Source organism: Neomonachus schauinslandi, chromosome 4 (assembly GCF_002201575.2).
Source record: "Neomonachus schauinslandi chromosome 4, ASM220157v2, whole genome shotgun sequence".
NCBI classification, from domain to species: Eukaryota; Metazoa; Chordata; class Mammalia; order Carnivora; family Phocidae; genus Neomonachus; species Neomonachus schauinslandi.
This window is the reverse complement of record NC_058406.1, coordinates 82,822,283-82,843,546: the sequence shown is the minus strand read 5'-3', so window position 1 is coordinate 82,843,546 and position 21,264 is coordinate 82,822,283. Positions and strand designations below refer to the sequence as shown.

The window sequence follows — 21,264 nt, the reverse complement described above, 5'->3', positions numbered from 1 at the left end:
ATAATACATATAACATACAAAATATGTGTTATCTGCAAGGCTTCTGGTCAACAATAGGCTATTAGTAGTTAAGTTCTGGGGGAATCTAAAGTTATACCTGGATTTTTGGCTGCATGGGGAGGGGGGTCAGTGCCCCTAACCTCAGCATTGTTTAAGGGTCAACTGTACTTAGAGATTAAAACTGTCGGCCTAGAATTCCATACTTGGTGAAAATATCTTTCAAAAATAAAGGTAATTTTTCAATGTCAGAGAAAGATGTTACAAATAAGCAAGGCTGAAGCTACAGTGAACCCTATTGTGGTGGATATGAATCAGAGATATCAGTATCTGCTAATATATATATATACACACACATAAATGTATATATACTATACATATATATCTGCTAATACACACACACATATATAATGTCAGTTTGATTCAAAGCAAATTCTGAAATGTAGAACATGTAGATGTTTCAGTCATGTTTAAAACTGCTCTTTGGTAGAAGTAAATCCCTCCCAATGATATTTGACAGATGGTAAATTCTACATCACAACACTAAATACCAAAGCTATTCTTTGTGAACAGGAGATTGGTAAGCTATTCTTTATGAACAGGAGATTTCAATAAAAGATATTAAGAGAATGCTGGACTCTTTCAATTTACTGTAATCCAATCAAATACCCCTATCTTTGCCTAGAGAAATACAAATACTCTGTTTTGCATACTGCAGATAATGTGAAGAATGGAATTTCTAGGCATTCCTTGAAAAAATTATAATTTAGTGATAAGTACTGCTAACCACATTCTTGGATTGTACTAAATTATGAATATAATTTTTTTCCATAGCAAACGGCTTTAGCAAATAAGAAACAAATTATCCAAATGTCATTAACTGCAAAAATTTAGGGACTCACTTCTACTTCTCACATTGTACAGTGAAACTTATAATTTTTTTTCCAAGTAGCTATATACCTAAATTTTTCTAAACATAATTTGGCATAAATATACTAAGTGTTAATAAGGCTTATGTTTGGCCCAATAATTTCATATACACATATGTTTTCTGAGGAATTAGTCAATGATGTAAACATAGAGTGTATTCATAACAGCTTCATTTATTATAATTAAATAAACTGACAACAAACTATCTAAAGATTGGGAATGATTAAATAAATTATGGTACAAATTATGGTATTATCCAAGCTAGAATATTATTAGCCATTATAAGTCATGTTATTTAAAGATATTTAATAACATGGCTACTTTTATTCCATTTTGTTCATTTTATGCATCTATAGAGATCTTTTGAAATCCTTTCTAGAAAAAAGCATGGCTGAAATGTGGCAGTAAGCTAGGAGGTGGAATTCACCCACCATTACACTATAAGCAGGTTTCAACTTGCTTGGATAGTATAAACCCAATTTTGTTTTAAAACAAAGAGCACAGAACAAAGGCTTTTTATACACTTCTATAATTTTATAATTGGGAAAACATCATTTTAAAGTTAGAGATACAATTATGAAGAGATGGTTTGAGAAATAATTGCCCAAAGATTTAAAACACGAAATTTTAATACTCAGTGACTGTGAGAACCATAAATATCTACATCTTTACAATACTGATTAAATTTATTATGGAAGAAGTGGTATTATTTTGAACAGGTACAAACATCAGAGATTAGCTGTCTGAGCATATTTAAACAACCTGTCCCCTGTTCAGCTTATACAAATATTGTTTTTATCATTACACAAGGATTCAGAGAACTTGTAGTACAAAGGTTAAAACTCATCCAAAATCTCAAAACAGTATTTAGATCAGTGGTATACCCTCAGAAAAAAACTGACAAACATTCTCTAAATATGAATATTTATTTATTTATAGAATACACATGTATGATGATTTAACAGATTATATAAATTATAAAACATAAAAATGGGATAAGATGTAAATAAAATAAACAATATTTTAAATAACTAATTTATTAATGGACGGAAAAAATCTTTTAGCTCTCACTAAAATTTAGTATTGATAATATCTGTCAGTGATAGCAATGTGATTAAATAAATTTCATTAATTTTAAGTCTTGGTTTCATATTCCATGATAAAGTAATTTAAAGGTTCCAACTTCTGTTTATTGATATTTGATTTAGCGGCCTCAGACTTGAAAAAAAAACCACAAAGATACCCAAATTCAAATGGAAGAAGCTCTTGGTGGCTGTGTTTACTAATCCATGACATTAATTTTTCAATCCCATTCACCAATTATGTAAAGATTTTTGTTGAAATGTGCTAGTAAAGATATATTTTCCTGCCATCATCAATTGTTTTTATAAGCTAATAAGATGTTCCACATTTATATATTAAACAGATGATTTGAAAACCAACAGAAATCCTTTATTTGGAAGATTTTAAACAGATTAGAAAATTTTGTTATCAACTTTTTAAAGAGGGCAGATATTCATTATATGGCTAAAATCATATGATGGAAGGGTTCCTAAAATACATATTCAAAATGTTCTTGCTATAGCAAGGGTCAGCAAACTATATCCAGTCTACTATCTGTTTCTGTAAATAAAGTTTTATTGGAACACAGCCATACCCATTCATTTATGTGTCGTTTATGGTTGCTTTCATGATACAATGGCAGAGCTGAGTAGCTCCAACAGAAAGTATATGGCCTGCAAAGCTGAAATATTTGTTATCTGAACCTTTACAGGAAAAATGTGCTCAACTCTGCTCTATACTATCAATTTTCATCAAAAAGCAGTTAACTTTCTCACTCAGGTTTACCTCACAGTTAAATTGTGTTTATTTTTTCAGAAAAAAAATTTTTTTTTTTTAAAGATTTTATTTATTTTTATTTGACACAGAGAGAGAGACAGTGAGAGAGAGAGCACAAGCAGGGGGAGCGGCAGGCAGAGGCAGAGGGAGAAGCAGGCTGCCTGCTGAGCAAGGAGCCTGATGCGGGGCTCAATCCCAGGACCCTGGGATCATGACCTGAGCTGAAGGCAGCCGCTTAATTGACTGAGCCACCCAGGCGCCCCCAGAAAATTTTTTTTCAGAAAATATTTTCTAAGAAAGCTACATGTCATTCCTGAAAAGGACAAATTTCAAACAGCAAATATCAAACATTTTCTAACTCATCTTTAAGTTTGACAACCTCTTGAGGTAAAAGAGGCATTTATGGTTATTCTACCTTTTTTGGCTAAGTATTGTACAGACTCTACTATTTAAGATAATATAACTTGTATATGTACTTAACCTGGATTAGCTAAAAATGTAATCCGTGGCAACATACTGCAAGCAAACCAGATATGGTGTGACTGTCAACCCCTTCCAGACCTCCAACCTCCACTCTTTTCTAGAATATGTCCTTCTTGTTTATAACTCATGTGACACACAAACTGAAAGCATCAATGTCAATTTATGCATTACCAAAATGTAACTGCTTTTTTAAAAATCTTTTTAAAAAATTGATTGATTGATTGATTTTTAGTGATCTCTATACCCAACGTGGGGCTCAAACTCACGACCCTGAGATCAAGAGTCGCATGCTCTGACTGAGCCAGCCAGGTGCCCCCAAATTTAATAACTTTTTTAAAAACAAAAACAGATGAAAGAAAAAAAGGAAAAGAAAGGAAAAATCCTGTACTTTTTTCCTATATTCCAATAGATAGATCAGTGCCTACCCTTAAGGGTACATAGCCACTCTGTAGACATCTAATACAACTCACTGAAACTACAATTTTTATATACAGTAAATGAAACATTAGAATACCTAGAGTATGTCAGATTCCATAATTACTCACTCAGTTCGCTAAAATTAGCTTAGGTCATAGCAGTACATGGTGTGGCTATCTTATCCTCATAGAACACTAGGAATACTTTACTCAGATTAGCCATTCCCTCCTGCAGGCAACTAGTAAAGTGAGTGATTGAACTATTAATATAAACTAAATTTTCCCATCTTGTTCCCCTCCACTAAATTTATATAAACTCCAGATCCTAATCAAGAAAGCTTCATAAGTACTTTCTTTTTTTTAAGATTTTATTTATTTATTCATTTGATAGAGAGAGACAGGGAGAGAGGGAACACAAGCAGGAGGAGTGGGAGAGGGAGAAGCAGGATTCCTGCAGAGCAGGGAGCCCGACGTGGGGCTTGATCCAGGACGCTGGGATCATGACCTGAGCTGAAGGCAGACGCTTAACGACTGAGCCACCCAGGTGCCCCTATAAGTATTTTCTTTAAAAAAAAGTGTAAGTTGAAATTTGACCAACCAATATAAAAATGGAAGAACTCCAGGTTTGGGGAAAACTGATTTTGTTCATTATTCTGCCACTGAATGAAATAGGAAATATAGAAGGTTATGATTTGGCTAGAAAAAAATAATTATTTGGTCTTGTACTTGTTGAATTAGAAGAATCTATAGAGATACTAGCCTTGAAAATGAGGAGGAGGGGCGCCTGGGTGGCTCAGTTGGTTAAGCGACTGCCTTCGGCTCAGGTCATGATCCTGGAGTCCCAGGATCGAGTCCCGCATCGGGCTCCCTGCTCGGCAGGGAGTCTGCTTCTCCCTCTGACCCTCCCCCCTCTCATGCTCTCTCTCATTCTCGCTCTCAAATAAATAAATAAAATCTTTAAAAAAAAAAAAAAAAGAAAATGAGGAGGAATCCTTTCTTAGGGAAAAGTGAAAAGAAAAACGAAGAAGGACATGGTGACCAATTAAATATGAAAGAACCAAAAACTGCCAGAGTTTTTCTTCACACCTAATTGGTTGCCAAGTCCTGTGAATTTTAAAATCTCTCATACTCTATTCCCTTTTTTCTGACTCTGATGTAGTTAAACCCTTATCTTTAAACAGACGTATTTTCAAAATAGCCTTCTTGAGGATTTGTCTCCAATGTCTCTTCATCTTTCACATTATAATTATCTTCTATAACAATATGATCACCTCATTACTGCACACAAAAAACTGACATGTTCCCATTTATATCATTTGGTTGAATTTACTGATTTTAACTAGAGTTACAGACTCAACCACATCACTCTTATTTTATAAACCCTTCACAGTTCCCTCTTCAACTAGCTTGGCTGATTTTACACTTTTTGCTAGCTTTAACTCATGTTTTAGTAATCAATCAGCAGGGATTTATTGACTGTTGTACATTGTACTAGGTTTATAATACTTGCCCTATCCTCACAGATCTTAAACTCTAGTTGGACACTGTAAGACCAATAAGCTTTTAGAAACTGCTACATTGTTCAGGACTTAATTGTTCTGTGACTATTGTGTGATTGGAAATCAAAGAAAGGAGGTAACAAAAAATTAAGGAAAGACCTCAAGGAGGAGGTGGAATTTTAGCTTAAAGTTGAGAGGTAGGCAACACACAGAATGATAGGAAAGAGATTTAATAAATATAGAGGAATCTGACAAAAATGAAAGTGTCAGGAGAGCTATGAGAAAAGCCAGTGGGGGGCGCCTGGGTGGCTCAGTTGTTAAGCGTCTGCCTTCGGCTCAGGTCATGATCCCAGGGTCCTGGAATGGAGCCCTACATCGGGCTCTCTGCTCAGCGGGAAGCCTGCTTCTCCCTCTCCCACTCTCCCACTTGTGTTCCCTCTCTCGAAGTCTCTCTCTCTGTCAAATAAATAAATAAAATCTTTTTTAAAAAAAGGAAAAGCCAGTGGGGAGGGAATTAACAGGGGAACTGTAAAGATGCAGGACACTAGTAATGGGGAACAATGAGATAACAACCTTGGCTAAGGAAGGTGGATTTCATTATAGAATGTCTTGGAAGCCAGCCAGAAGCATTTAAATTTGACTATATAAACACCAATTAATGAAAAGGGAAGAGATGGCATAAGAAGATTATCTTTTTTTTGAGATTTTATTTATTTATTGGTCAGAGAGAGAGAGCACATGCACAAGCAGCAGGAGAGGCAGGCAGAAAGAGAAGCAGGCTCCCCGCTGAGCAAGGAGCCCGATGTGGGGCTCGATCCCTGGACCCTGGGATCATGACCTGAGCAGAAAGCAGCCGCTTAACCGACTGAGCCACCCAGGCGTCCCAAGATTATCCTAGTATACATATTCAGGCATATGAAAGAGAGAGACAGGCAAACAGAGACATTTGGAAAGAAATTATAGGGCTTAAAGAGACTACAGTTAGGGTGCCTGGGTGGCTCAGTTGGTTAAGCGACTGCCTTCGGCTCAGGTCATGATCCTGGAGTCCCGGGATCGAGTCCCGCATCAGGCTCCCTGCTCGGCAGGGAGTCTGCTTCTCCCTCTGACCCTCCTCCCTCTCATGCTCTCTGTCTCTCATTCTCTCTCTCTCAAATAAATAAATAAAATCTTTAAAAAAAAAAAAAAGAGACTACAGTTAAAGAGAAGAAATTGTCAAAGAAGAGTACATAGTTTCAAAGGCCTTGAAACTATGAAAATGGAGATATCACTAGAATAAACAGGATGTGAAATGAAGAAGGTTTGAGAATGGGGAGGAGATGGTTTTGGATGTGTTAGACTTAAGCATCTCCAAGTGGAGCTATCCTGAGTCTATTCTATAGTGTAATACCTGGATGAAGCCAAGAAACCAGGGTGAAATAAATAGGTACAGTGATCTATCAATGCCTTATACCCATTTAGTCTTTAAAACCATGTATTATTAATTTTGAGCTTCAAAATCCAGGAAGGTAGAAGAGCAGAAATTAACATCTTCACTTCACAAATTAATGTTAATAATTCATGTGACTTTCCCAAAGTCAAAAAAAGTTGTTAGCAGCAGAGCCAAGAAAATTCTAGTTTCTTACTCTTGCCATTATACTCCTGGCTTTCAAGAAGCAAGCAAAATTCAAGGCTCTTCTTCCAAAAAGAGCCGTCAGCATAGAAGCAACAAATGAGGCTATAAGAATGTATAATTCTTTGAGGGCAGAGGAAGAGAAAAAGAAAGGATTTCTTGCAGATAGATAGAATTAATTAAAATGTGGAAGGAAGAGAACTCAGCAAGAGACACCACCAGGTTGACAAGAGTACTCAAGAGAGTAGGGAAAAAATCAAAACCAGGAAAGTGCAGAGTCAGGAAAGCCAAAAATGGAGTAAGTACTCACTCAGTGATCTTAAATGCCAAAGTTGGAAGAAGGTGATTTGGCATGGAGGTAGCACATGTGATGGTTGAATTTTTTTTTTTCTTTCAAAAATTTAACTCGAGATATTGGGGGAAAAAATCCTTCAATGTTTACTATCAACATCTATCTCTTATACTATGCACTTTGTATTTCATACATTAAACTTCTACTTCACAAGTTATATTAACATAAATGAGTGTGGAATGTTTTTCTTTTTTTTTTTTTTATAAAGATTTTATTTATTTATTCATTAGAGACAGAGAGAGGCAGAGGGAGAAGCAGGCTCCCAAGGAGCAGGGAGCCCGATGTGGGACTCGATCCCAGGACCCTGAGATCATGACCTGAGCCGAAGGCAGACGCTTAACCATCTGAGCCACCCAGGCGCCCTGGAATGTTTTTCAATCTTGAAAAATTATAAAGTCTAAGAAAAAAAGCTCAAATATATTTCAACATAACCTGATCAGTTTTTTCACTTTGTATTTGGCAAAAAATATTTTCAGCTTTATCTTCTCCATATTTGAGGGGCTTTTGAAAAACATAAATAATAGTTTGCTTTTTGCTGTGATCTATTTTACTAAATCAAAGTCCCAGTAAAGGAAAAGAATGAGGGCTATAAAAAAGAAAAACTAAAAAAAAAAAAAAAGGAAAACTATACATACACTCCAAGTAAAATTACAGATGAAGTAACTTACTAAGTTTTTATAATAATTGTTAATAGAAATAATATGGTCAATGTCTTGATCCTATACACACCTCTGTCTTAAGTGGAAGTTACCATGGAAAGAAGAGTGAGCTACTTTATCCTTCTTTTAACATGACAAACATATTTTCAACTTTATAACTAAAATTAACTTTCATTAGTGATATTTTTAGAATGCAGCACCATCTTTGCACTGATCAAGTTTAGAAAGGTCCTTGGAAATTATATTTATCTTAAAGTTTAAAAAAAATTAATATGACATTTAATTAAAAATTTAAAAGACACAGAGCCAACTAAACAACTTGCTACTGACCTTGTTCAAGTCTGAAGAGAGTCTTTTCCAGCTTTTCCATTTCGTTCAGAAGTAAAATTCTAATCTGTTTACTGTGTCCCATTTTGGCTTCTAGAAGACTTGAAATCTTTCAGAAGAATTAAAAGAACTCCGAAATCGAATGAGTTACCCCTATGAAACAAAAAGGAATTAAGATAAAGAAAATAACTATTACCTTAAATTCTTTAAGGCTGACAGCCGCACTTACATGTTCTAAATGTGTTTTAACCCTAGCAGAGCAAAGAGAATGAATTTTATAAGTAAGACCTGAGAAGGCAAATTAATAGTTTCCTCCCTTCGAGCACAATAGGACCAAAGCAAAAACTATTGTGTTATAGATTCTTAAAATTAAAACAAAAAACAAAACTAAATTATTCTCAGAGAAAAGCAATACGTTTTGGAAAGCCTGGATTTGGGCTGGGGGGAAAATTCCCGGTCCCAAGCCAAAAGGCTTTGAAGACTACAAATGGCACTTCTGCTTACAAGAGGTTAGTCTGCTCAAAGATAACAGGTGGGAGAGCTCCCCATTCCCAAATTCGGGTTGGAAGCCACCAATGGGGAGATGAGAACAGAGGGAAGCAGATGTCGCCCCTGGAATAGCTGCTGCAGACATAGGATGGACAGACAGAGCTATAGATAGAACACATTTCCCAGAGAGGCCAGCGGCATTCCTAGCACTTACACTGAGCAAGTTATACGTGCGGCTTCTGGGACACTGCAGGACCCGCGACTCCGGGGTTGGAGTCGGGGGAGGAGACGTGAAGGAAAGCAAAAGGGGAAGGGCAGGCTGCCCAGGCGCAAAAAGCAGCCCCAGACAAGGAGGGCCGGGCGCCGTGAAGGGCAAAGGGCGGGGCGGCCGCAGCGGGGCCAGGGCCGAGGCCGCCGTGTGAATGGCAGAAAGCTTCTCCGTGACTCCGCCTCGCGCTGGTCCCCGAGGAGACCCTCGACCCCCACCTGGCCTCAAGTGCACACGCCAGGGTGGAGCTGTCAGGTCCCCTCGCCCACTTCCGGGCGGCTCTGCGCCGGCTCGCCGCGACCGCTAGTCTCGCGAGACTGTGGTCAGCGGGGCCGGGGTCGGGAGGCGGTAGAGGCCGAAGCTGCGAGCTGCTTTTTTTTCTCGCCGCTATGGAGGTGCGAGGTCCGGGTTGTGCACCTGCTTTATCAGCCCGTGAGCTCATGTTTGCACATTAAAATGTTGCGGTAGAAGGCTGCCACTAAGTTGAGCTGCACAACAGGGTCGTTTTGCGGAACAGCTGAATGGTGGGAGGCAAGCGACCTGGCTTCTAGTGCTTCTTCTACCACGAAGTGTTTTGTGTCTTTGTTTTGATTTTTAAAAAATTTAAAATATCTATTTATTGTTATATTTTTTTATGTGACCTAAGTTTGCTTGGCCCCAGTTCTCTGAATCTTGATTTCCCCATGTCTAAAATAAGGGGCCTGTGTACAATCTCTGACATTCCATCCATGTGTCTACCAACTCTAGTCCTAACACAGGGCACATCTTGAATGCAGAGATGGAAATACTAGGTAGGTGAAGTGTGGCCAGTTTACAAACAATTGAGGGTGCAAATACCACTTGTACAACGTGGTTGTATCTCATGTACACTGCATAGACCTGAAGGTTGTATGGGGTTAAGGATAAGGAGGGCACCTGTGGAGATGAGCACTGGGTGTTATACTCAACTAATGAATCGTTGAACACTACATCAAAAACTAATGATGTACTATATGCTGGCTAATTGAACATAATTAAAAAAATAAGACAGAAGAGCACTTGTTATACAATATGGGCTCAATAAATATAACTACAATTCCTTAAAAAAAAAAAAGGATCTACAGACCTGTACCCCTGAAACAAATAATATATTATATGTTTTTTTAAAAAAGGATTTATACTGGCTATCGCTGTACATATTTTAGGCCAGAAATTTAGGATGTGGTACAGATGCCTATGGAGATTTAATGCCTGGGGAAAAGAAAACCCCTCTTGTAGAGCACTTTGAGGACACCTAAGGATCATGAGAAAACGGACAAAAGATTTGGAGTGTGGAGAAAAATTTTGCTTCCCTTATTGTGGAAATACTGTAGGTCCAAAAACAATAATGGTTTAAAAACTGAAGATCCTGAAATGTTTGTTTCAGATTTCTGAGAATGGCTAGTTGCAAGTGGTCCAAAACTGAGTTTGGGAATATGTAGTTCACTTATTCATTCAACTAGTATTTATTGAGCACCTAGGATTTGCCAGGCATGGAAGTGAAACAAATTCACTGCCCTCTTGGAACTCCTACATTTTATTTGTGGGAGACAGATAAACAAATTAAGTAAGTAAATTATATAAGATAATGAAAGGTTGTAAGAATAAAAAGAAGTGGGAAGTGGAAGTGTGGAAGAGTCAGGAGAGGGATGTTTGCAATTGTAAATACAAAAGTCAGTAAAGGACTTGGTGGTAAATTGACATTTGATCCCAATCAGAGTAAGAGGAAGGAGGATATCCAGGGTAGAGGGTTACACACAGAGGTACAGAAGTGGAAAGGCCATAAGGTAGGAGCATATTTGGTGGATTCAAGGAGGCCACCAAAGCTGAGAAGAGAGTGGTAAGAAATTAGGACAGATAATGGAGTGGGCTTGGCAGCCAGATCTTATAAGGCTTTGTAGGCTATGGCAAGGATTTGGGCTTTTAATCAGGGCAAAAGAAACATTGGAGGATTTTGAACAGAGGAGTGACATAATCTGGTAGACCTTCTAAAAGGATTACTCTGCAACTTTATAGTTGAGACATGCTAGAAGTGTAAAATAGCTAAATAAGCTGGAGGGTGTGGTGACGAAGGAAGCAAGATCAGTTATTTCAGTTAACCAAGAGATACTGGTGTGTGTGTGTGTGTGTGAGAGAGAGAGAGAGAGAAAAAGAGAAAAGAAGGTATAGTAATAAAGGTGGTAAGAAGTTTTGAATTATGGATCTATTTTGAAAGTAGAGCTTATACTGATGGATAGAAAGGAGTCATGGATGATTCTAAGATTTTTAGCTTGAGCAATCAGAAGATTACTGTCCAATAGAAATACATGAAAAAAAAAGAAAAGAAATATGTGCTACATAGGTAAAAAAATCTTTCAAGTAGCATCAAAAAAGTAAAAAGAAACAGGTGAAATTAATTTTAAAGATTTTATTTATTTATTTGACAGAAAGAGACATAGCAAGAGAAGAAACACAAGCAAGGGGAATGAGAGAGGGAAAAGCAGGCTTCCTGCTGAGCAGGGCGCCCCATGCGCGGCTTGATCCCAGGCCCCTGGGATCATGACCTGAGCCGAAGGCACCCCAGGTGAAATTAATTTTAATAATATATTTGATTTAACTCAGTATAAAACATTATTTAAACATGCAATCAATATAAAATGTTATTGAGATATTTTAGGTTCTTTTTTCCTGCTAAGTCTTCAAAATTTGGTGTGTATTTTACACTTCAGCATGTCTCAATTACGATAGATACATTTCAAGCACTCCATAGCTTTGTGGCTAGTGGCTAGTGGCTACCATTTGGACAGTGCAGAAGAAGCTACCATTTAATGAGAGAGGAAGAAAAGGGAAGGAACAGAATTGGAGGATGAAATTCAGGAGTTTGGTTGTAGACTATCAGTAACCAAGTGAAGATAACTATTCATTTCTTTGACATGACTGTCAAATATCCAAGTGGAGATACTAAATGATCACTCGTAGCCCTGGTCTCTATAGTAGTGTTTTTCAAATTGTAAGTCCTAACCCATTGAGGGTTGTAAAAGTAATTTGTTAGTTGCAACCAATGATTTTTATTTTTTTTTAAAGATTTTTATTTATTATTTGTCAGAGAGAGAGAGTGCGTGGCAACGCAAGCCCAAGCAGGGGGAGCAGCGGGCAGAGGGAGAAGCAGGCTCCCTGCTGAGCAAGGAGCCCGATGACGGGACTCGATCCCAGGACCCTGGGATCACAACCTGAGCCAAAGGCAGACGCTTAACTGACTGATCCACCCAGGCACTCCAGCCAAAGGCAGACACTTAACCGACTGAGCTACCCAGGCGTCCCTGCAACCAACGATTTTTAAAATAAAATAGGAAAGAGCTGAATGCACTGTACCTGGTAAGACTATTATTTCTAAAAACTTCTGTTTCTTTTATTTTTTGTTGTACTGGGTCATGTAATCCTCCAAGGGGTCATGGTCAAACATGTTTGAGAGCCACTGCTCTAGGGTGTATGCTGTAGAAAAGCATAATAATTCATGATTATGAAATGTGCCTGGTTTTCAACCCAGCTCTGCCCCTAACTCGCTGTGAAGCTTTGGAAAATACTCAACCTTTTTGTGCTTTGGTTTTTACAACTGTAAAATAGGGATAAACAGGGCGCCTGGGTGGCTCAGTTGGTTAAGCGACTGCCTTCGGCTCAGGTCATGATCCTGGAGTCCCTGGATTGAGTCCCGCATCGGGCTCCCTGCTCGGCAGGGAGCCTGCTTCTGCCTCTGACCCTCCCCCCTCTCATGTGCTCTCTCTGTCTCAAATAAATAAATAAAATCTTTAAAAAAAAAATAGGGATAAACATAGAAGCTACTATTAATTTCTTTTATTCTTTTTTTGAGATTTTATTTATTCATTTGACAGAGAGAGAGAGGGAACACAAGCAGGGGGAGTGGGAGAGGGAGAGGGAGAAGCAGGCCTCCTGCAGAGCAGAGAGCCCGATGTGGGGCTTGATCCCAGGATCCTGGGATCATGACCTGAGCCGAAGGCCAACTCTTAACAACTGAGCCACCCAGGTGCCCCTAGAAGCTACTATTAATTGAATGGGGACTTAGAACTGTGCCTGAGACGTACTAAGTACTGTGGAAGTACAAATATTAGAGTGGGACCCTAACTGATGTGAAACACAGTTCATGTTCATGTTTGTCTTCAGGCTCTCCTACCCATACCCCCTTCCACTTTCAGTCTATCCTATGACCCTCTCATTGCACTGCCCTCCTGTTCATCACTCTTCTCCAGGGCTCCAAAATTAGCCTTTCTTGCTGTCCCTCCGCCAACAAAACTGTCACGTTAGTGCCCAATATTTTAGCTAGAAATAAGGAGTAAAACAGAGTGACGAAATGAATTCCTTTAGTGGGGAATTATTCTTATACAAATCCTTGAATTTTAAAAGATCTGTCAATCCAAATGATCTTAATTTTGGAAATTTCATATTGTGAAAGAAAGTGAGGAATGTTAAGTAATGAAAACACCATGATTCAATGTGACGTGTCTCCAAGATGACATTTACAAGCTACATAGTGCCCTTTTTAAAAAAGAAAAGTCACACTAGTGTGCTATTTGTGACGTTCTTGGAATGCCAGTGAATTTGCTGTCTAGGGCTACAGTGGTGCCATGTGCTGTCTTCATTTTGGCAAACATTTGTCATGAGCCTGTCCTGTGCATAACAGTGATCTATATATACACAATAATCTCATGCTGGAGTTGTCAGGAGAAGAATCTCCTTGAGGAACATCTGATGGATAATCTCAGCTATTTGGCAGTGACTCTAGGGTTTTCTAAAACATTGATATTAATGTATTTGAGGAGTGGGAGAAGGGCTATAGTCAGAAGGGTCAGAAAACACTACAGTGTTTCTTAAGGTCTGTGTATGTGTGTGTCTGTTTTTGGAAAGGAAAGGAGTTATTTGGGGTATTATGTATAGTTCATAGTCCCAATCCTGTGATAATTTGGGTCTGAAGTGGACAAGTCTGCCTCATTTAGTTTTTATATCCATCAGCATTTTTGGTGTATTTTATTTTGTAGCAATAATATACTGATATTGTTAATAATATTATTTTGTAAAATTTGGAATTGTGTTTCCAAAATCTCTTCTAAATTGAACAATTTATTCTGCACTTTTTTGAAATATCCAGATTTAGCCAGTGAAGAGAAGGGGAGATAGGAAAGGAAATAGAGTTGACGTCAGACAAGTAGAAGGACCTAATATAATGACAGAGATATGGAAACCAGAGAGAGATTTTTTGAAAAGGGGTCATACAATATAAAGAAAACGGACTTTGGAAACAAACCAGGGATTAGTTTTATTCTCTCTGAATTACAGTTGATTCATCTGTAAAATGGAGAGAATAACACTTCACTTGGAGGATCGTTATGAAGATTAGATGAAATAATGAAAGCATTTATCAAAAATCAGGCTTTTAATAAGTGATAGTTTAAAAAGAGAAGGGCTGATGGCTAGTTGTCTTTGCTGGGTGAGGATGGCAGTTAGAAAAGCAGATGAAGAAGAGGCTCCCAGAGCATGGGAATCAAAAGACATAATCAAAAGGTATCTTACTCAGTGAAGAGGGAGTATAAAAGTGAGTTCATAGAGTGAAGTCAGAGCCCAAGGTTTTAGCCTAAATTATAGAAAACAGAGGAAGGACGTTAAGAATGAAGTAAGGTTTAGTTGCTGTGCAATTAATATTTGTTAGAAAAATTATAGAGATGCACATATATAGAGGTAAAGATAGTTGTATTTTATTTATTTTTATTATTTATTTATTTTTTAAAAGTGATTACATACAACTCTTTTTTTTTTTAAAGATTTTATTTATTTATTTATCAGAGAGAGAGAGAGAGAGAGCACAAGCGGGGGAGTGGCAGGCAGAGGGAGAAGCAGGCTCTCCACTGAGCAAGGAGCCTGATGCGGGACTCAATCCCAGGACCCCGGGATCGTGACCTGAGCCTGAGGCAGACACTTAACCAATTGAGCCACAACTGAGCCCTGATGTTCTTATTAAAAAACAAAAAAAACAACCGTCAAAACTTGGGCTCTTAGAGCTTGCATAGGAAAAGTCATTTAAAAAGTCTTAAGCATCAGGGTGCCTGGGTGACTCAGTTGGTTAAGTGTCTCCCTTTGGTTCAGGTCATGATTCCAGGGTCCTGGGATGGAGCCTAGCATGGGCCTCCGTGCTCAGTGGGGGGTCTGCTTCCCCCCCCCTTTCCCTCTGCCCCTCCCCTCGCTCGCTCTCTCTGTCTCTCAAATAAATAAATGAATAAGTCTTTTAAAAAAGTCCTAAGCATTGATATAACAAATAAACCAAAAACAGTGTATGGAATGCTTGGAAACCATGATAGGAAGAAACTCGAGATGGTTTTTTAATGGTGATATTTTCTTTTTTCTAACGATAGGTCTTATAAAATGTTCTTTGGCCCCAAATTTAAAGCTAAATCATTTTACCCTTGCAAATAAATTTAACTTCCTTTTGAAATTCTGACTCCAGAGTTTCCCTGTAGAAAGGTTTAGAGTTGGCAGTCTGGTTGGGGAGAAAGGACAAGAGAAGGAGGGCTTGAGCTGATTTTCTATATTTGTAAGGACTACTTCAGCTGCATATGACAAAAAAAAAAAACAAAACAAAGCAACAGTGGCTTAAACAAGAGATAAATTTGTTTATCACATAAAACTTTAGAGGTGAGCAATTCAAAGCTGGTGTGGCAGCTCTGTAAAGTCATCAGGAAGCCAGGCTCTCTCCAGCTCACAGCTTCCTCCCTCTTATTATGTGGACCTTGTCATAGTACAAGAAGGCTACCAGAGCTCCAGCTATCATATCCAAGTTCGGGCAACATGATGGAGGAAGAGGAAAAGAAGGATGCACCTCCTCCCTTTAAGTATTCCTGGAAATACCAGACAGCATATCTGTTTCTATCTCATTCACCAAAACTTGGTCAGCTGCATCTAGGCAGCAGTGAGACTAGTCCAAACCCAGGTTTTGTTATTAAGGAAAGAGAGAATGAATAAGTAGTGTCTGTTACAGTTTGCATGTACTTTTTTATTTTAATTGTTTTCAAAGCGATACAGTTTGGAGCAGGAGGATGGAAGGTTCAGGGGGAATGTCTCCAAGAAAAAAAATGGGGAGGGGGCACCTGGCTGGCTCAGTTGGTAGAGTGTGTAACCCTTGATCTTGGGGTTGTGAGGTTTTTTTTTTTTTAAGATTTTATTTATTCATTTGAGACACAGAGATACACACAGAGAAAGAGAGCGCCTGAGCAGGGGGAGCAGCAGAGAGAGAGGGAGAAGCAGGCTCCCCGCTGAGTCAGGAGCCCAATGTGGGGCTTGATTCCAGGACCCTGGGATCATGACCTGAACAGAAAGCAGACACTTAGCCATCTCAGCCACCCAGGCGCCCCAGGGTTGTGAGTTTGAGCCCCACGTGTGGCGTAGAGATTGCTTAAAAAAAGAAAAGGACAGAGAAAAGAAAAGAAAAAAGATGGAACTGATTGTTTAGTGTGCTTGGCCACACTGAGAGATGTTTCACAAAAACCTTAGTTTTCTGTCAGAAAGCTTGGGGGTGATGAAGCAAACAAATTTGCCAAAAAAATTTAAAAAGTCCAGTTGGAGACTGCAGTTATAGATCTGTCAGCCAAATGAGCTTGCTACAACTAAACTCCAGAACCAGACAACTTACTCTCCCCATCACGGACGGATTGGGGAAATCATGCTCACTGCATGTTTATTCCCCAGAAAGAAGGACAGAGGTGAGCCAAGCTGACCAGTTATTTTTCCCAAATTTACCAACTAGGTAAATCACTCCCCCTCCCCAGGAATGGAGTGAGTTAACTAGAGCAAAGAGAAGCCAAAGGTTTGTTTAGGGAGGCTCTTTCTTTAAAAAAAATAGAATTAGGGAAAAACATTCATCTTCAGACATTATGCAAGTCCCTTAACCTCTTTTGTGCTCTACTTCCTAAGCTGTAATTTATTTTTCAAGTATATGTAAAAATAAAATGTCTGAAATGTTTCAAAAATTAATATATACCCTATAAATAGTTAATAACAGTTAATATTTAATGAACATCTAAGAGATGCCAGGCAGTGTTGTAAGCCCATTACGCGTACTAACTCAATTCCCAAAACAATATTATTATTACCCCTAATTTAAAGATATGGAAACTGAGTGCCCAAGCTTAAGTAACTTGTTTAAGGTCACATAGCGGTCAAGTGGAAGAATGTGATTTCAACTGCATTCTCAGTGATTCTGTTCAGTAAACTCTATATCTGAGGGCACTGATGTTATTCCCATGACGTGGAAATCAATAAAGGTTTTATAAATTGAATTTGGATGTTGCTGACTTTATATATGGCTGTGTCAACAGTGAGTTTGTTTTCTTTTAGGAATATTCTGGCTAATCTAATAGTCATCTCAGGACAGCTCCTTCAGGAAATCTTTCGCACCTTGCCCTTCCCACCATGGGTCTGGGTTAGGTGTGCCTCCTTCATGTCCTCTATTGTATGATATATGATATCATGTTAAATGAGGACTGTTTTTTTCTTTTTTTTTTTTAAAGATTTTATTTATTTATTTGACAGAGAGAGACAACGTGAGAGAAGGAACGCAGGGGGAGTGGGAGAGGGAGAAGCAGGCTTTCCGCTGAGTGGGGAGCCCGGCGCAGGGCTTGATCCCAGGACCCTGGGATCATGACCTGAGCCGAAGGCAGACACGCTTAACGACTGAGCCACCCAGGCACCCCGATGACTGTCTTTTTCTTTTCTCCCTTTCTCACTAGAATTTTTGAGGCAGGGATTGTGTTTTCTGTCTCTGGACGGTAGAGTTGTAAAATTATTTGCACTTCTTAGATATACAAGAAAACTATAGGTTCTTCTTTCAAAATAATTTAAATAAGCCCTCTATTTTAGAATAGTTTTAGAGTTAAAAAAAATAGTTGCAAGAGGGTATAGAGAGATCCCCATTTCTTCAAGCCCGGGTTCACCTATTGTTAACATCTTACAATAATAGTATGATGCATTTGTTACAATTAGTGAACTGATATTGACACATTATTATAGTCCACAGTTTATTCAGATTTCCTCAGTTTTTACCTACTATCCTTTTTCTGTTCTGGGTTCCCATCAGGATACCACATTACTTTTAGTTGTCATGTTTCCTTAAACTGCTTTTGGCTGTGACGGTTTCTTAGACTTTCCCTTTTTATTTTTATTTAATTAATTAGTTAATTTTTAGATTTTTTTATATATTTATTTGAGAGAGAGAGAGAGAGCATGAGTGGAGGGGAATAGGGGCAGAGGTAGAGGGAGAAGCAGACTCCCCGCTGAGCAGGGAGCCCGATGTGGGGCTTGATCCCAGGACCCTGAGATCATGACCTAAGCTGAAGGCAAACACTTAACCGACTGAGCAACCAGGCGCCCCAGACTTTCCTTTTAAAAAAAAAAAGTAGTTTTATTGTTATGTAATTGATATATACCATTGTGTAAGTTCAAGATGTACAGTGTGTTGATTTGATATATTTATATATTGCAAATATGATTACCACTGTAGAGTTAGCTAACACCCTACCACATCACATAATTATTTCTTTTTGGGGAGGAAAACCTTAAGACCTAGTCTCTTAGCAGGACCTAGTCTCTTTGAAGTTTATAACACAGTATTGTCTATAACCACTATGCTGTACAATAGATCTACAGGATTTATTTATCTACTGGTTATAAGTTTGTAACCTTAAACAACATCTCCCTAGTTCCCCCATCCCCAGCCCCAATACATACTATATCTTTTTTATCCATTCATCCACTGATGGACACTTAGGTTGTTGCATATATATTTTATTCTTAAAAACTGCTCTCATCTCCTTTACTGCTCTTCAACTGCTAGATAGGCATGGGAAAACAAAAGTAATTTTAGTCTAGTCTATTTTAAAACTAAATCTAGGGGCACCTGGGTGGCTCAGTTGTTAAGCATCTGCCTTCAGCTCAGGTCATGATCCCAGGGTCCTGGGATCGTGTCCCGCATCGGGCTCCCTGCTCCGCGGGAAGCCTGCTTCCCTCTCCCACTCCCCCTGCTTCTCCCTCTCCCACTCCCCCTGCTTGTGTTCCCTCTCTCACTATGTCTGTCAAATAAAACAAACAAACAAACAAACAAACAAACAAGGTTAAATAATCTCTTTAGGGAAGGCTGGGTGGCTTAGTCGTTAAGCGTCTGCTTTCGGCTCAGGTCATGATCCTGGAGTCCTGGGACCGAGCCCCGCATCAGGCTCCCTGTTCAGCGGGAAGCCTCCTTCTCCTTCTCCCACTCCCCCTGCTTGTGTTCCTGCTCTCGTTATCTCTCTCTGTGTCAAATATATAAATAGGATCTTTAAAAAAAAAAAAAATCTCTTTAACTCTGTTTCTATGAAATAATTGTTTTATTGTTTCCATCCCCATTCCTCTCCTTACTTATAAAATGTGTCCGGCACACAGAATAGGATCTTACATGAAATCATTGCATTGGAGGAGTTGAACTCTGTGACCTTGAACTGGGCATTGTGCAGGGGCTGATGTTACCTAAAGTACATCTGTATAATCCTGTTCCTGGTTATCCTGTTGACAAAGGCTACTGATGTCTATAGCTGATAAGTTCCTGGTCATTCTTTCTTGGCTTGGTCAGAGCCTAGAAGCCCTCCCTGCTGCCTCAGACTTCCTTGATGTCCTACTTTCACTGCAGACCCCTCTGAGTATCTGAAGTGTTCTCAGCCTGGTCCAAGGCACAAGATATCCCTTTCATAAGACTTTGCTGGAGCCACCTCACCTCTGCCATGATGGATCCATGTAATATGTGCTGGGGATGAAAACTAGGTCCTGTCTGTAACTGATGTCCTTGCTTTACCCTCCTAATCATGCTGGGACTCCCCTTTTTGGACCTCTGCCCTACTTTTTTTTTTTGCCTAGCATAGCACTCTTCACCCAGAGTTCAAAACAGAGCAGAACAAAAAGTCCTCTATGCATTTGACAAATACTGTACCTACTGTGTGCTAAGCACTGTGCTAGACACTGGAGGTACAGTAATGAACAAAGCAGACATGAATCCTTGACCTTCTGGAGTTTATTTTCTAAAAATGCCCTGAACCTGACTTGTTTCCATTAGGACACATCAAACTGTTTCTCTCACCTCCCTCTCTCTTTAGATGGTCTCATTTTCACAATTACCAAACCCAGAAGGAATGGATTTCCCTTTTTTTTTTCCTGCTAGGAGGTACCTCATTAGTCCCCACCTCTAATATGTTAAATGAGAGATAAAAGAACTTAGAGGGACTCCTGGGTGGCTCAGTCAGTTAAGCATCTGCCTTCAGCTCAGGTCCTGATCCCAGGGTCCTGGGATGGAGTCCTGCATCAGGCTCCTTGCTCAGTGGGGAGCCTGCTTCTTCCTCTGCCTGCTGCTCCCTCTGCTTGTGCTCTCTCTCTCTCTGTCTCTGATAAATAAATCTTTAAAAAATAACTTAGAGAATTTTTCTCTATCAAAAATGCCTATAGTCTTGCTGCAGAATCATGTTTTGAATGTCAAGTGTTTAATATTAGCTTGTCTTTTTCTTTGCATTAATTCTTTAACAATCCAAGTCCCCTACTGAGGCAGATGGGTGTCTTAGGCCTAATGGCAGAAAGTCTTGTATGTTGCAAAGGCAAATGAGAAAGGCACACTGATATCTTTAATTAATTCAAAATGGATCAAAGACTTAAAATGTAAAACTAAATAACTATAAATATGTATATATATAATCTATAAATATAGTTTATAGGGCTATAACTACAGAACTATATAAGTCTTAGAAGAAAACTTAGGGCAAAACTCATGATACTGGATTTGGAAATGATTTCTTGGATATGACATAAAAGGCATGGACAATAACAAAAATAAGCATATTGCACTTCATGAAAATTAAAAACTCTTGTGCAAGAAAGGACGCAATCAAGAGAATGAAAATTCAGCCCATGGAATGGGAGAAAATCCTTGCATATCCATATCCAATAAAGGATTAATATACAGAATATATGGGGGAACTCAACAACAAAAAAACAAACAAATCAATTCAAAAATTGGCAAAGGACTCGAATAAACAATTCTCCAAAGAAGATATACAAATGGTCAAGAAGCACATGAAAAGATGTTCAATATCACTAATCATTAGGAAAATGCAAATCAAAACCGCTGTGAGATACCACCTCATACCCACAGATGGCTACTGTAAGAAAGAAAGAAAGGTTTTCTACTGTAAGATAATATAATCTGTGAACAGAGATAATTTTAGTTCCTTTTAAATTTGGATGCCCTTTCTTTTTTTTTTTTTTTCATAATTGCTCTGGCTAGGACTTCTAGTACTATATATATATATTTTTTAATTTTATTTA

At 38.6% G+C, this 21,264-nt stretch overlaps 1 protein-coding gene across 1 annotated transcript in view; it reads right to left on the bottom strand.

Annotated features, from left to right (window-relative positions):
• Window positions 1-8,264, bottom strand: part of AGL (amylo-alpha-1, 6-glucosidase, 4-alpha-glucanotransferase) — a 77,793-nt gene extending 69,529 nt beyond the window's left edge. Inside the window, exon 1 of the mRNA XM_021690255.2 lies at window positions 8,115-8,264. Coding sequence (XP_021545930.1) covers window positions 8,115-8,196 — 82 coding nt within the window. The 5' untranslated portion in view covers window positions 8,197-8,264. The remainder of the gene's footprint in view (window positions 1-8,114) is intronic.
• Between the last annotated feature and the right edge of the window lie 13,000 nt (window positions 8,265-21,264).